Source organism: Triturus cristatus, chromosome 9 (assembly GCF_964204655.1).
Source record: "Triturus cristatus chromosome 9, aTriCri1.1, whole genome shotgun sequence".
Classification (NCBI taxonomy): domain Eukaryota; kingdom Metazoa; phylum Chordata; class Amphibia; order Caudata; family Salamandridae; genus Triturus; species Triturus cristatus.
In genome coordinates, this window is record NC_140592.1 from 936,627,139 (window position 1) to 936,643,971 (window position 16,833).

The 16,833-nt window shown below is 45.8% G+C and overlaps 1 protein-coding gene across 2 annotated transcripts in view; it reads left to right on the forward strand.

Annotated features, from left to right (window-relative positions):
- Positions 1-16,833, forward strand: part of CPSF2 (cleavage and polyadenylation specific factor 2) — a 187,365-nt gene that overhangs the window by 135,982 nt on the left and 34,550 nt on the right. For both annotated transcript variants that reach the window (XM_085626508.1, XM_085626507.1), the window contains 3 exons: positions 87-312; positions 2,216-2,518; positions 4,764-4,898. In XM_085626508.1, the coding sequence (XP_085482634.1) occupies positions 87-312; positions 2,216-2,518; positions 4,764-4,898 (664 nt within the window). The remainder of the gene's footprint in view (positions 1-86; positions 313-2,215; positions 2,519-4,763; positions 4,899-16,833) is intronic.

Sequence of the window (16,833 nt, forward strand, 5' to 3'; positions counted from 1 at the left end):
TGCTTGTCAGTTATTCAGTATGTCTTTTATTGGTAGTGTCTACATCATTTCTAATCGTGTCCTTCTGTTTCTGTTTTCAATTCCAGAGCCCGAGTTACCTACATAGACTATGAAGGCCGATCGGATGGGGACTCTATTAAAAAGATTATCAATCAGATGAAGCCTCGGCAGCTGATCATTGTTCACGGGCCTCCAGAAGCCAGCCAGGACCTGGCACAGTCATGCAGAGCTTTCGGAGGAAAAGATATTAAAGTGTTCACCCCAAAACTACACGAGACCATCGATGCAACCAGCGAGACACATATCTATCAGGTGAGAAAAATGCATTGCTCGTAGATGTTGGCCAGCCCTTTGCATGTTTGGTACTCCAGTCCTCTAGTGCTCACTTGTTCTGGAAAGAAGCAAAACAAAGTGGCTGTATTTACTTAGTTGCTGGCAAAGCATTGTGTTTCTCCTTGATGCAAGGTAGACTCATCCCTGCATAGGCCAGCCAGCAAGGAGGCACCTACAGCTTTCAGCCCTCAAGCCTTTGGCCATCAGTGGACATGGGCAGGTTTGTGCCTCTCACAGTGGCAGTATCTGCTGCTTGATTAAAATGAACGTTTACCAGTATGGCAAGAGCTGAGGACTGCTGCAAAGACCCAGCTTCTCCACCAGAGTAAAGACATTGAAGAGGGAGCACTGTAAAGAGTGGTTGGAAGATGGAGGAGATGCATAATCTTTCAGAGAGCCTCGCTAAAGGAACTGCCTGTAGTGTGAAAGCTTGGTGAGTAGTACAGGGACTGGAAAGATCTGTGTGTAACTCTTAGGTCAGAGAACCTCGCTAAAGGAACTGCCTGTAGTGTGAAAGCTTGGTGAGTAGTGCAGGGACTGGAAAGATCTGTGTGTAACTCTTAGGTCAGAGACCCTCGCTAAAGGAACTGCCTGTAGTGTGAAAGCTTGGTGAGTAGTACAGGGACTGGAAAGATCTGTGTGTAACTCTTAGGTCAGAGAGCCTCGCTAAAGGAACTGCCTGTAGTGTGAAAGCTTGGTGAGTAGTACAGGGACTGGAAAGATCTGTGTGTAACTCTTAGGTCAGAGAACCTCGCTAAAGGAACTGCCTGTAGTGTGAAAGCTTGGTGAGTAGTGCAGGGACTGGAAAGATCTGTGTGTAACTCTTAGGTCAGAGACCCTCGCTAAAGGAACTGCCTGTAGTGTGAAAGCTTGGTGAGTAGTACAGGGACTGGAAAGATCTGTGTGTAACTCTTAGGTCAGAGAGCCTCGCTAAAGGAACTGCCTGTAGTGTGAAAGCTTGGTGAGTAGTACAGGGACTGGAAAGATCTGTGTGTAACTCTTAGGTCAGAGAACCTCGCTAAAGGAACTGCCTGTAGTGTGAAAGCTTGGTGAGTAGTACAGGGACTGGAAAGATCTGTGTGTAACTCTTAGGTCAGAGAACCTCGCTAAAGGAACTGCCTGTAGTGCGAAAGCTTGGTGAGTAGTGCAGGGACTGGAAAGATCTGTGTGTAACTCTTAGGTCAGAGAACCTCGCTAAAGGAACTGCCTGTAGTGTGAAAGCTTGGTGAGTAGTACAGGGACTGGAAAGATCTGTGTGTAACTCTTAGGTCAGAGAACCTCGCTAAAGGAACTGCCTGTAGTGTGAAAGCTTGGTGAGTAGTACAGGGACTGAAAGATCTGTGTGTAACTCTTCGGTCAGAGAACCTCGCTAAAGGAACTGCCTGTAGTGTGAAAGCTTGGTGAGTAGTACAGGGACTGGAAAGATCTGTGTGTAACTCTTAGGTCAGAGAACCTCGCTAAAGGAACTGCCTGTAGTGTGAAAGCTTGGTGAGTAGTACAGGGACTGGAAAGATCTGTGTGTAACTCTTCGGTCAGAGAACCTCGCTAAAGGAACTGCCTGTAGTGTGAAAGCTTGGTGAGTAGTACAGGGACTGGAAAGATCTGTGTGTAACTCTTAGGTCAGAGAACCTCGCTAAAGGAACTGCCTGTAGTGTGAAAGCTTGGTGAGTAGTACAGGGACACGAAAGATGTGTGTGTAACATGTAGGTCACAATTCTGAAACTCCGCAGGTTTAACCGAGCCTTCTGTCCATCCAGGGTTTAATAGTTGATCATTAAATATCACACCTTTTGCTAATGCGCCAACAAACCCTTCATTCTGCTGTGTGCTCTATGTGTGCAATACTACATCTCTGTCATTGTTACTTCTTACTGTATTACAGGTGCGGTTGAAAGATTCCCTTGTGAGCTCGCTTCAGTTTTGCAGAGCCAAAGACGCTGAACTAGCTTGGGTAGATGGCGTCTTGGACATGAGAGTTGCGAAAGTTGACACTGGTGTCATTTTGGAGGAGGGTGAAATTAAAGAGGAAGGGGAAGAGGCGGAAATGCAAGTGGATGTCCCTTCGATGAGCTCTGCCGCGATTGCACAGCAGAATGTGATCAAAAGCTTGTTTGGGGAGGACGATTTAGAGTTTTACGAGGAGGCGGAGATCATCCCAACTCTTGAACCTTTACCACCAAATGAGGTAGGAGCTTGTGACCGTGCCTTTGACTTCACGCAGAAGTCAAAATGTGCATTGGGAGATGCATTTATTCATACATTAATATTCATTAGTTTAAATGTTTTTAATACTGACCAAGCTCAATGTGCTTTAAGAAGATCGATTATATTTTATTTTAAAAGGGAAGGTTTGTTCCAGTTGCAGGTGGCAACAATAGTGTTAGGAATAAATCTGTAATTTGGCTGGGTTTGTGCGAATAGTGTTAGGAATAAATCTGTAATTTGGCTGGGTTTGTGCGAAGTGTTTTTTACGAGGTGACTCTTTTCAATCTCTGAACCAAATGTGCACATACAATTACCCAATTTACAAAACCTCTCAACAAAACACACAGCTGGTCATCTATTCTCCTAATCCATTATCATACTGTATACCTTCCACCACCTGCTCCCTCCTTCCACACGCATGCTCAGACGAAAGCCTACCTTTATCATCAAAACCCTCACCCATAACACTTCCGGTGCCCAAAAAAGGAAACTGTGCAAGTCCTAGAGCAGCAACCTTTATATACACTTTCCATTACTTCTGAGGAAAACAAAAGAAGACCAGAGACTGGTTGCCATGAGTTGCTCCTCAAATCACACAATGCAAACAAATGGTATGCGAAATTGAAAGAGCCTGAAGCCACTCAAATGCCAAACCGGAAGGAGATAATCTTCAAGTAATTCAAGCTAAATACAAGCATGCCCCTGTCCTACCCAGCACTGCTTTAACCAATCCCGTCCTTCGTGACACCTGTTCACCACAGTCAGTGGCCTATCAGTCTCCTGGCACCACCACAACCTGAGCAGTCGCCTGGGAAACGAGATGCAGCAAGCATCTTTCTACTTCCACATTCGGTACAAAGGCCCTGCCTCAAGCCTCGATGCCTCTACCTCCCACACCACACTACGACTTTGGTATCTTTGTATACCTTTAATACCCTTGACTGCCTTAACGTAGCACCCCATGTGTGCCATTGTACATAACGCTTTTCCTGTATTATCGTCCTGCATATTTAAAACGAGCTCTCATTTCCACAACTAAAAAAAACATTTCTAAGTTTACACAAGCACTGCCCAGTGTGCAGCTGATCCTTCCTTACCAGAATCATTGAGCTCATCCAAAAACTGCAAGAGCACCTATTCTTCTACAACCCGCTTGATGACTTGCAGCCTGATGCCAGCCTCTTACATGTTAAGCAGCATTACGTACATTTGACCACTCAGTGGTTCGTGTGTGTTCATGTTGTAGTACTTTCCTGAGACAAATCCCTACACCATACAGAACCCAGATGTTAGGCCTCACACCACATTTGCATATCCCTCCCATTGCCATACAGGCTCATTCAAGATTTGTTCCTCGACCTCTTATTTCCTGTGCTTGCACCCACTCCTCCACTCATAAATTGGCATTGTAGGCCAAGCAAAATAATTAATTCAATTCATCTTCCAGGTCAAGCGTGCTAATGGCCACCTTCTATCTTAATATCCAAAAGAAGAAGTCCTTCAACTGACTTCATCTTGCAAATGCAAAAAACTAATTCCTAGTTATTGGCACAAACGAAATTGCTGGAATGTAAAGTGCTCTTATTTAACTAAATGAATACCTCCCACAATCTAGAATCTAGCATCTTGAATCCTGGAAAATGTTGTGACTTTCTTTCACGCTAACTCGAATCCATCACTCCCAAAACATTCAGAGAGGTCACACGTCATTTTGCTGTCTGGAGGTCGCTGCTTCTTCTGTGCCACAAAAATCCTCTTATGTATGCTCCAGTTTACTGAAAAAGTAACAGCCAAAATAGCGATTGACCGCAGAGACACACTCTTGCAAATACACTAACCCTGCATAAAATATCCGATATTTTTCAAGTGTATTTGCATCACAAGCAAGAGGAAAGTAACTCAGAGTAGGGATTAGGAGCGGTTAAGACTAGTACCAGTGTGCTGTTGGAGGGAGGTGGATATAGTTTTCTTTGAGATAGGAGGGAGAATCCAGTGGTGAGATTGAGGATAAGTAACAGTATCGAGAGGAAAATTGGCATGTTGCAAAATTGAGTGAAATGGGACATAAAAAGCAGATAGGAGCTGGGAAACTAGGGACACAAGCTTTGCAGTTAATGTCATAATTAATGAGTGGAATTTTTTAAGTTGATTTGTGAAACTAGAGGTGGGTAGGACTTATGTTCCAGAAAGCCTATTAAATTTTCTTCCTGTGGTTTGTGGAATAGATCACGGGACATCAGTCTGTCTTTATGAATGAGCCCAGACTGTCTGACTTCAAGCAGGTACTTTTACGAGAGGGAATCCAAGCCGAATTTGTCGGAGGAGTACTGGTCTGCAATAATCTTGTGGCTGTACGCAGGGTGAGTCCTTTTCATATCCGGCTAGAATTTTTTTTTAGCTTTCTCTCAAAGCTCATGTATGTATACAGAAAATAAACATTCTTTGGGAGGGGGCGGTGAGGAAAAAAGGGTGTAAATGTTAGCCTTTATTTTACTGTCAGAGGAATGCTGTCGTCACTGGTGATGTGTGGGGGGGCCTCAGTGTTGTACAATTATGATCTACTGACTTCATGGAATAAATTAGTCTTGCCCCACCTGTGTCCATGTTTTAATCTGATACAACTAAACTCTGCTTGTGCTGGCTGCAGTGGGGGGAGGGTGCACAGAAAAACTGCCGAAGTTTGCCACAGTGTATTAATGCCTAAACATTTTCACCAGTTAAGCTCCCCTTGAAAGTGCTGATGACGATGAAACGGCACAGAACCACCATTATATTTGTTGTTGCGTACTGCCCACTGATGATACCTGGAGGCAGGATCATAGAACACAACCTGACATCACATACTGTGTGACCTCGTGGCTTCTGAAATCCTCCAATATGGTCATCTTAAAAATCTCTGCAACTGCATGGACACTCTGAGTGAATTGTCATTTCATAAGGGCATTGCATGTTCTTTAAATAGAAGATATTCTGCATTTGGTGGTGGAGAATCTGATGTATCCAAGTACCGATGGTAAAACCATAGCTTCTATATTTAGCTAAGGCTAGTCTTCAGTTTTCCTTTATTAAAGTACAGTTGTCTCCATTGCTGCTTAACTCGAGTGCCATTTTCAGGCCTCTTTTTCCTGTATCCGACTAAAGATTACCTAGATGACATTGAGAAATTCTTCTGTTAGAAAGTTCACTTCCCTATTAGGAAGCCCTCTTCCCCTAAAGAGTTATATTAGGTCCCTCCCTATGAGCTTATGTACAGACCATTGGTATTTGTCAAGGAAAAAGTAGTATTTTTAATAGGTATTGCATTAGCTAGAGAGGTAAGTGAGATCCGGGGTCTGTGTGCTTATGTGCCCATATCATACCATACATGTCAGCAGAGCCATACAATTGTGCTTTATTAGGAATTGAGATCTGGGAAAGCTGGCACATATTTGTAATTTGAGTCTAGCCGTACTGGTTTGGCATCTTTAAAGTAATCCATAAACAGGCAGATAAAGTTTTTCATGACAGGCTTTTGTCAAAAGTCTCATGAGACTCTTTCTTTGAATTTGTAGGGCCTCAAGAGGTATAGGCAGAGCTGTGGGGCATTTAACAAATGTCCTTGCTCACTGAGATTTCACAGAGCACTTGGTGATCAGTCTGTATTTTTAACAAGTATTGTTTTGTTGACTTTGACACCAAACGTTCCTTGATTGACCAGGCCTCTCTGTGCAACTAGTTTGTTTAAGGGGTTTCTCACTGTTAAACATTCCTGTCAGTTTCTTGCCTTCTCCCCACCTCTTCAGTTGAGTAATGGCCTTGTTACTCAGTTGTAATCTTTGACTTTCAAAATAGATTAGTTTTGGAGAAGAACAAATACTTTATAAACAAGTGGATAGGCCATTGTTAAGTGAATATTAGATCAGTATTTCTACCCATTTCAAAATGTGTATGATCAGTTATTTCCTTGTTACAGCTGAGTTATCAAAATGTATGTTCGAGGAATATGAGCTGCAGATCACACACTGAGGATAAGATCGCCATCTGGTGTTGGGCTCGGATGATTGCAGGTTGTTGTTGTCTTCGGAAGAAGCCTTTGGTTACGAGGTTGGTGACTCCTCCCCTGGACAACAGTGCGCATGGGCATCCACTCCATCGTCAGATTGTTTTTTTCCGCCATTGGGTTCGGATGAACTTTTTCCGCTCCAGCAGAAAACTTCCAGCAATCGATTTAACTCTTCAATCTTCATTCCATCGACGTCGAAATCAACTCGGACCGGTTCCGGAAGCGGCTGATGGACAGGACACCCTTTAAAAAATGCCCCCAGTGTGGAGCGAAGTTCCCCCACAGTGACCACCACGAGGTTTGTAACCTCTGCCTGTCGCCGGAACACAACGAATCGACCTGTCCAGCTTGTGCCGCTTTCCGTTCGAAGAAGACCCTCCGGGACCGAAGAGCTCGATGCCATATTATGGCCAAACCAGCTCCAGAACCGGAGGACATCTTTGCTCAAGATGTTCCTGAAGATGACACCGAAGATCTCGAGATCATGTCCGAGGCCGACGATTCCGACGACCTCATTACTCCAGGGCAGCGTGTGAGTACCACCCCCCCTGCCCCTGCCCCATCCAAAAAGACAGTGGTCAAGACTCCGCCAGCTGGGCCCAGTCGCGACCGGAAATCCTCTTCAGAAGCCCCGCCCTCGGGCCCGGCTCCGAAGACATCTAAGCCTGTAGGTGGCTCGGGCTCGAGCAAACCTCATGTGATTGTGCCTTTCACACCCTCGGCACCGAAAAAACCACTGTCGGCACCGAAACAGGCTTCAAGACCGAAATCTCCTTCGGCACCGAAACGTTCCTCGGCACCAAAGTCTCCACCGGCGCCGAAACGTTCTTCGACATCGATGCCTAAAAGTCCCTCGGCACCGAAAACTCCATCGGCACCGAAAACTCCATCGGCACCGAAAAATAAATCGGAACCGAAACATCCTTCGGCACCGAAAACTACGTCCACACCGAAAAAAGTTCATAAAGACCCGAAACGGCCGTCGTCGCCGCCACCACCTTCGGAGCCGGATGAACCTTTGCGCCCAGATCCTACTCAAAAGCGGATCTACATCAATCCCGACACTGGACATGTGACTGCCGTCCCATACAAGAAACGGAAGCTGGACATCACACCTCCTCCAGCTCCCATACGGAAAAAGGACTGTGCCACTTCACCACTTCGTCCTTCCTCTCCTGTATTACCTCCTATCCCGTCCCCCCTCCTCCTCCTCCTCCTTCTCCTTTACCCTTCCCTTTACCATCTCCCTATCATTCACCTCCTCCACAGGATGATAATGATGACTTAGGGGGAGGGGCGGACCCTGATTTATTTAATGATCCTGTTGATCCAAATGACCCTTTTACATTTCCAGGCACAGCACCAGTAGATGACTGGTCTTATCCAATGCCTGACATGCCTGACCCCACTACCTACCCCTCCAAGCCCTCCCCTCCTGATGACCATTTAGGGTTTGGCCAACTAATAAATAGGGCAGCAACATTCCATGGTGTCACTATGCACACAGACCCCCTTGAAGAGGACTTTCTCCTCGATACTTTTGAGCAGTCACAAAAAACTGTTCACATACTGCCCATGATTAAAGGGGTTATAAAGCATGCCACTGAGGTCTTTAAAGACCCTGTTCGAGCTAGGGTTCTCAACCCCCGCATCGAAAAAAAGTACCGACCAGCCCCGCAGGACCCTGCATACATTAAAGCCCAGCTCCCTTTAGACTCCTTGGTCGTATCAAATGCCAGGAAGCGCGTTAACTCACAGACAACTGGAGAAACGCCTCCCCCGGACAAGGAGTCTAAGCTTTTAGAGGCCTCAGGCAAACGAGTCGCCGCACAGGCGGCGAACCACTGGCGTATTGCCAATACCCAGGCCCTGTTAGCCCGGTATGATAGGGCGCATTATGACCAACTTGAGGACCTTCTGCAACATCTGCCTGATCCCTTTAAATCCCAGGCTGCTGACCTCATTCAAGAAGGCAAGTTAATATCTAATGCCTCCATTAAATGCGCCTTAGATGCGGCAGACACTGCTTCTCGGGCGGTCAATACTAGCGTCTTACTCAGACGACATGCCGGGCTCCGTATTTCCGGTTTTAAACCGGAGGTTCAAACCGCAATTCTAGCTCAACCTTTCAACCAAGAGCAGTTATTTGGCCCTGCAGTGGACACTGCATTAGAAAAAATGAAAAAGGATAATGAGACTGCCAAGTCTATGGGAGCACTGCAGTCTCCTCAAAACCGGGGTTCCTTTCATCGCTCCTTTTATAGAGGAGGCTCCAAAAACACGGCAACTGAGACCACGTCCACCTTTAAAAATTCTGGACAAACATCCCCTAACAGAGGATATTTCCGAGGAGGTTATAGGGGAAACAATAACAAAGGTCGAGGGCGGGGCAACAACAACAACACCCGCACCTCCCCAGCCACCAAACAGTGACTTGCCACCACTCCCCCCAGACCATTCCACTCCGGTCGGGGGGCGACTCCAACAATTCCTACCTGTCTGGACTTCCATCACCACAGACAGATGGGTAAGACAAATTATCCAGTCTGGCTACTGCCTAGAACTCATACAATCCCCCCTAAACATACCACCCAAACAACGTCCAATGTCCTCACATCATCTCTCTCTCCTCAAACAAGAAGTTCAATCCCTGTTACAAAAACATGCGATAGAACCAGTCCCTCTTCAACATCAGGGAACAGGGGTGTATTCTCTATACTTCCTCATTCCCAAAAAGGACAAAACATTACGGCCCATACTGGATCTCAGACTGCTAAACCAGTATATACATTCAGATCATTTTCATATGACCACCCTCCAACAAGTCCTCCCACTGTTACAACAGGGAGACTTCCTTGCCACATTGGACCTCAAGGACGCGTACTTTCACATCCCTATGCATCCCGCTCACAGAAAATATCTACGATTTGTGGTAGATGGGCAACACTATCAATTTACAGTTCTCCCATTCGGAGTAACAACAGCACCCAGAGTGTTCACCAAGTGCTTAGCAGCCGTGGCCGCGCACCTCAGAAGATAACAGATCCATGTCTTCCCCTATCTGGACGATTGGCTCATAATAGCCAATACTCGCCAAAAATGCGTTCTCCACACTCCTCGCACAATTCAAACTCTCCACAATTTGGGATTCAGTATCAACTACCCCAAATCCCATCTACAACCTTCCCACTTACATCAGTATCTAGGAGCAACCATAGATACATCCAAAGCCATTGCTTATCCCAGCACTGCCAGGATAGCCAGTATACAAAATCTCATCTCTCAATTTCAAACTCATCCATCTCTTCCAGCAAGAGTGTTCATGCAGCTTCTAGGCATGATGGCGTCATGCATCTCCATAGTCCCACACGCACGACTTCAAATGCGCCCCTTACAGGAATGTCTAGCACAACAGTGGAACCAAGCTCACGGACAACTTACCGATCTGGTGTTGGTGGACAGTCGCTCACTTCGCTCACTGAAATGATGGAACACCATCAACCTGTCCAAAGGGCGGCCGTTCTTAGAGCCTCTTCCACAAGTTGTGCTAACTACCAACGCATCTCTCACAGGGTGGGGAGCCCACCTCCTTCACCATACCACTCAGGGCACATGGACCAGTCAACAAAAACTGCTCCACATCAACCACCTGGAACTCTTAGCAGTGTTCCTAGCACTAAAATCCTTTCAAGTACACCTAAAGAACAAAACTGTCCTCATACGCACAGACAACATGACGACAATGTATTATATACAGAAACAGGGAGGGACGCATTCTCTCCAACTGTCCCAACTGGCACAGCAAATCTGGAGATGGGCAATTCCACAAAACATCTATCTGTTAGCAGAACATCTCCCAGGGATCCACAATCAAGTGGCCGACCTCCTAAGTCGCCACACGCAGCAGATCCACGAATGGGAATTACACCCCAAGGTTCTACTCCCCTTCTTCCAAAAATGGGGACAACCAGACATAGACCTGTTCGCCACTCCCGAAAACACAAAATGCCCAACCTTCGCCGCCAGGTTTCCACACCCACAGTCGAAGGGCAATGCCCTATGGATGAACTGGTCAGGCAGATTTGCGTACGCTTTTCCGCCTCTCCCACTAGTTCCATTTGTGGTACGCAAACTGAAACAACAATCGCTAACGCTAATACTAGTAGCTCCCACTTGGGCACGTCAACCGTGGTTCACCACACTTCTGGAACTATCTTTAGTTCCACATCAAAGGCTACGCCTCTCCCCGGGTCTATTAACCCAGAACCATGGAGAAATCAGACACCCAGATCCTCAAACACTGAACCTAGCGATCTGGCTCCTGAAGTCTTAGAGTTCGGATACCTCAATCTCCCTCCAGACTGTATGAATATCATAAAGGAAGCTAGACGACCTACTACTAGAGCGTGTTATGCCGCAAAATGGAAACGATTTGCCATCTACTGCGCTAATAATGACATACATCCATTGGATGCTTCCATCCAAAACATCATTTGCTATCTACTACACTTGCAAAGATGCAATCTAGCGTATTCCTCTATACGTTTACACCTAGCAGCCTTGGCAGCCTACTTGCAAAATAGGCAACACCTGTCCCTTTTTAAGGTACCAGCCATCAAAGCGTTTATGGAAGGTCTCAAAAGAATTCTTCCCCCAAGATTGCCACCTGCCCCAGTGTGGAATCTCAATGTGGTTCTAACAAGACTTATGGGTCCCCCATTTGAACCTATGCACAAATGTGAATTACAATTCCTAACATTGAAGGTAGCTTTCCTTATCGCAATCACTTCCCTACACAGAGTAAGTGAAATACAAGCCCTTACACTAGAGGAACTTTTCTTACAACTACACCGTAACAAAGTGGTTCTTAGGACAAACCCTAAATTTCTTCAAAAAGTGATTTCCCCTTTCCACCTTAACCAATCAGTAGAGCTACCAGTCTTTTTCCCAAACTCAGACTCCGTAGCTGAAAGGGCCCTACATACCTTAGATGTCAAAAGAGCCTTGCTTTATTACATCGACAGGACAAAACCTTTTCGAAAGACGAAACAACTCTTTGTTGCTTTCGCACCACCACATAAAGGCAATCCAATCTCCAAATCCGGTATAGCCCGGTGGATAGTTAAATGCATCCAAATATGCTACCTAAAGGCTAAACGTACACTTACAGTTCCCCCTAGGGCGCACACCACGCGTAAAATAGGGGCTTCTATGGCCTTCTTAGGTAACATTCCCTTAGAAGACATTTGCAAGGCAGCCACGTGGTCTACCACGCATACCTTCACTAAACACAACTGTGTTGACGTGCAGGCCAAACAACAGGCTTCAGTGGGCCAGGCTGTCCTAAAAACTTTATTTCAGGCTGCTGCAACAGATACAGGCGACCACCGCTAAGGGGAAGCACTGCTGTATAATCTATCCTCAGTGTGTGATCTGCAGCTCATATGCCTCGAACGGAATATGCTACTTACCAGTATGCATCTGTTCTTGGCATGTAGAGCTGCAGAGTCACACACGCCCGCCCGCCTCCCCGGGACCTGTATCTGTTCCAGCATCCGTCTTACTTAGACATTACACATGGACATCCTTTCTTTCATTCCTATACACTCCATCTTTTCCCATCATGGCGAAAAAACAATCTGACGATGGAGTGGATGCCCATGCGCACTGTTGTCCAGGGGAGGAGTCCCCAACCTCGTGACCAAAGGCTTCTTCCGAAGACAACAACAACCTGCAATCATCCGAGCCCAACACCAAATGGCGATCTTATCCTCATTGTGTGACTCTGCAGCTCTACATGCCAAGAACAGATGCATACTGGTAAGTAGCATATTCCTTTTCATAAATCAAAAATTGATCAGTTGCTTCTATATTCATAAAATCCATTGTCAACAAATTCATCCTACCTATAGGAGTTGAGTTTTTAGATAATCATTAATTGGCGGTTCTCAACCTTTTGACTTCTGTGGACTCCACTTAATCATTACTGGAACCTGGGGACCCCATCTGAGTCTTTACTGGAAGCCAGGGACCCCAGCCTAACACTTTTGGAGGATTTGAACCAGAAAACAGTGCACATAAAATTGAGAGACATGCATTTATCGAACAAATGCACAAATTATGAAATATTTCATATAATCCACAAATATAAAAAAAAAATACAATTTAGATTTTAACATAAAGGCTGGAGCTTGTCTAAATTCAGTTGAGGCCAATCATAGTCCATACTGTAATATTTGATGCACTTGCACTGCTCCCACAAATCACTCTGAGGATACTAACTTAATTTTTAGCTACCAATTTCAAAATCCTTCACATTTACAGAACATTTTAATATTTTCAGCTTTGCATTTTGTTTCTTTATTTATCTACACTTTATTCATCTGCTAATAATATTTAATTTTCTAAGCTTTCCCTGACCCCCTAAGTAGGCTTTGGGGACCCCAGGTTAAGAACCGCTGATTTAGATATTCACCTGAATATTTTGGACAACTTGTTCTAAATTTTCACTGTATCAAAGTGCCCCTTTTTGACATGATCACCCCCACTATTTGCCTGGAGCGATGCTATTTTGACAGAAGTGCACTTGGTTCCTGCTAACCAAGTCCCCAGTGCTCTTTCCCTAAATCAAAGTGACTGTCAAAAGGCAAGACATTTAGCTTTCCTGCAAGTCCCTTATAAATGGTACCCATGCTAGCAAGGGCATAGGTTCTAAAGAGGGGTCCCTAAAGAAGAATGTATTGTGCCAACCTAAGGGACACTAAGCAGAACTAATGCAGACTGCCATTGCAGGCTGCGTGAAATGGTGCAGACAATAGTGAAAACACGACAAGGCTCACTCCCTGTATGCCATGACCATTGACACTGCATGCAATATATGTAAGTCACCCCTACAGCAGGCCTTACAGTCCTCAGGCAGGGAGCATTATATTACATGTGAGGACATATCGGCATGAGCAGATATTCCTCTGTACTGCCCAGTTCCATTGCTAGATAGTACAAGTGAACAGGGAAGTACATGTATTGGGCACTGGACATTACAAGTTCCCCAGCTACATGATGGCTGCACTGAAACACATGGTGTTTGGTACCAGACACCTTGTCTTAATAAATCCGCCCTGATGCGAGTAGTGGATATATTAAAGCATGCATCAAGAGGGCACCTTAGAGGTGCCCCCAGTAAACCTACCAGCCTCTAGTGTGCTGGCTGACTGGTTTAGTCCAGCCTGCCACCACAGACAAGTGTCTGACCCTCTGCAGGTGAGAGCCCTGCTTACTGGGGTCAGAAACGATGCCTGCTCCAGAGGAAGGTGTTCACAGCTCCTCCTGTAGGATGGCTACTGATTTAGCATCTCAGGGACTTCAAGCTCATTGCTGCCTTTTGATATGCAACCCTGCCTTTGCCCAAACCTGGGAGATGCTCCCTCTGCCCTAAGGCCCATTTGGCACTAGGACAGGCGGGAAATTAGATGTGCAGGGAGGCGTGGTGCACTACAATGCCAGTCACACCCTTAAGGTGGGCTGCCTGATGTGAACCACAAAAGGAGAGTTCCCCCATCTTGATTTTGGTGGAATTGGGAACTCCAGGACAGGGTTATGTCCACTCCCCACAGGAAGTGGTCATATAGTGGGTGTAGTGACCCCAAGGGTAAGTAGCGCATTGGCTACTACCATTTACTCCCCTTAATGCCCCTAAATCTAGTACTTAGGGGAACCCCTGGCACCAGAGAAGCATGATCGACTAACTCAAGAAGGACAAACAAGAGCCGAAGAAGCGAGAACTGAGGACCTGCGACCGACTTGGTGCCAATGCTGTCACCTGTCTGCTGCTCCCAACTATTGTGATGACTCGTCCTGACACTGTGCAACCTTCAAAAGCCTTGGAGGACTGCCACCCCTTGGCCAAACAGCCAGCATCTACGTGGAGTAGTAGAGCTACTTCTGTGCATCCTCCAAGTACGGAAATGCAAGCTCCGGTTTACTGAACTGCTGATCCCCAGACTCTCTGATGCAGCAGCCACCCAGGAGGAGGTGATCTGTGCTCCCAGAGGTCAGCCCGTCTCCCCAGCAAGTAACGAGAAACTAGATCCAGCAGGAGCCCTTCAGCACCAATACCTCGGGTACCGGACCCCTTGCAGCAGCCAAGACTTGTTGGTGGTCCAATCCGAACCCCCACGAGGGATGTCACCCTTGTTCGCCCTAAGTTGGCAGGGTATGCCCAGACGTGAGTCCCTTGCTCACTTTGCCACTGGATTCAAGATAGCCTGGCTGTCGAGGGTTATGAACCGGTCCAGGGAAGACATGGCTTGGCAGTTCGGGCTGGACTGTTCCCATGAGGCACAGGGTCAGACTGATTTGCATATGGCCATGTCTGAACTGGGGTGGAGTGAGCTAAAGAATGATGATGGATTAAACCCAGATCAGTTGACTGGGGGTGAGTGTTTGATTTGCTCTAACGCTCCGTCCATCATCCCCTTTGGTATCACCCTTGCAGAGCCAGCACAGAGAGAGGCCCAGCTGTCCTGTTTTGCCCCCATCTTCAGGTCGACCTCCGAAGTAAGTCTCTGACCATCGCAGTATGACACCTCAAAGCACCTCTGAACCTGAGACCCACAGCTCGAGTCCATGTGAACCAAACTGCAGGGTCCTGAGACCCTTAAGAGCTTAGCCCCCCTTTAGGCTTAGCCGCACTGGTCCCCTAGTACCATCTGCAGCCTCTTTTTCAGGAGACCAATAACCGCAAGAGACTCCCACAATGCGACCCCGCCTGACAAAGCAAAACACGACCACCCCATCCCGAGTACAGGTGAACGGACAGTGTCCCTGGGACACAGATAGCCCCAAGGCCTCATCCCCCCCCTTTGGGTTCCGCCGGACTGGTCCCCAAATTCCCACTTGCAGTATCTTTCATTCAGGTACTGTTCCCATTGATTTAAAAAGGGGGCACCTGACACCTAAAAGCACCTCTGCATCCGGGTGCGCCAGAGCTGGCCTAGGTGACCTGCTGGGCTGCCTTAGACCTTGGCCCCTACTTACTTTTAAGTCCAGAAGAACAGTCCTGTAAGTCGTTAATGAGTGGCCATATGCAGTATGTTTTCTCCCACAGGTTAACATTACCTCTAATACATTATTCTCTATTTTAATGGTAAAAACCGATCTTGAAAAGTACTTACCTGATCAGGAAATCTTGGTGCCTAAAATAATATAAAAATCTGTTATTTTTATAAATTGTTGCCGGATTTCTTTATTGTGTGTCCCAATTATTGACTGTGTACAACAAATGCTCAGCACCCCTCTGATAAGCCTAAAGCTGCTCGCCCACCCTACCACTAATAGAGCACTTAGAGATTGTTAAAGCAAGCCCCTGCAAACCAGCAAGGGTTGCCCAGACTCTCTACACATTGTACTTTGTTTTAGTGCACTATATTAAGCCAGCTTCCTACAATCACCTTTGTTTATTTAGTTTTTTTGTTCAGGACACGGTCTTCTATTTCTTTTAGATATACTGCATTTAAATCATTGCATTAATTGTGCCCGTACCAAGTTGATACAAACATAGTGTAACCCCCTGTAATATTCAGACATAGTTCTCAATAGGCATTAATATAATTTGCTGTGACTAATATTGAGACTGCTAAACTTCACTTGAGGAATTTGTTTAAAAAAATGTCGACATGAGCAGTGAAAGTTTGGCCACATTGCCATTGTTCACATGCCTTCCGTAGAACACAATATTGTTTGATGTTCAGTATCCGGTTAATATTAAATTCTTTTAACAAGATGTGTGTAATCTGGTCACTTATTTACATCTCGGGAATCTAATTTAAAAAGCAAAATGTACACTATTTTGAAACTGTTTTTATTTGTTTGATGTCTGAGCTGAATTACATAGTTTTATTTTGTTTCATTGACTGTTTAGTAGTGGTCTATTTTCGTGGTATATGATTGGATACATCTGCGTCCCTGGACACCAAATATGGAATCTCTTCCACTTCAAAGCATATGATCATTCTGATGGAATGACACTATGCCTCTCTTAGAATATTCAAATAATTTTTTAGGAGTGTCTAGATGACCATATTGAGAGGGTTCAGGGGTGGAAGACCAGAGTGATTTTTGATGTATTTTAATATACAGTATCTGAAAGAAAGTTAGTTTTGCACTGTGAATACTTTTCTGGATTCACATGCTGTGCATCATTCCGCCATCTCGTGGTTGGGTCCGGAATTGTCTTAGTGTTCTTTTTTTTGTTG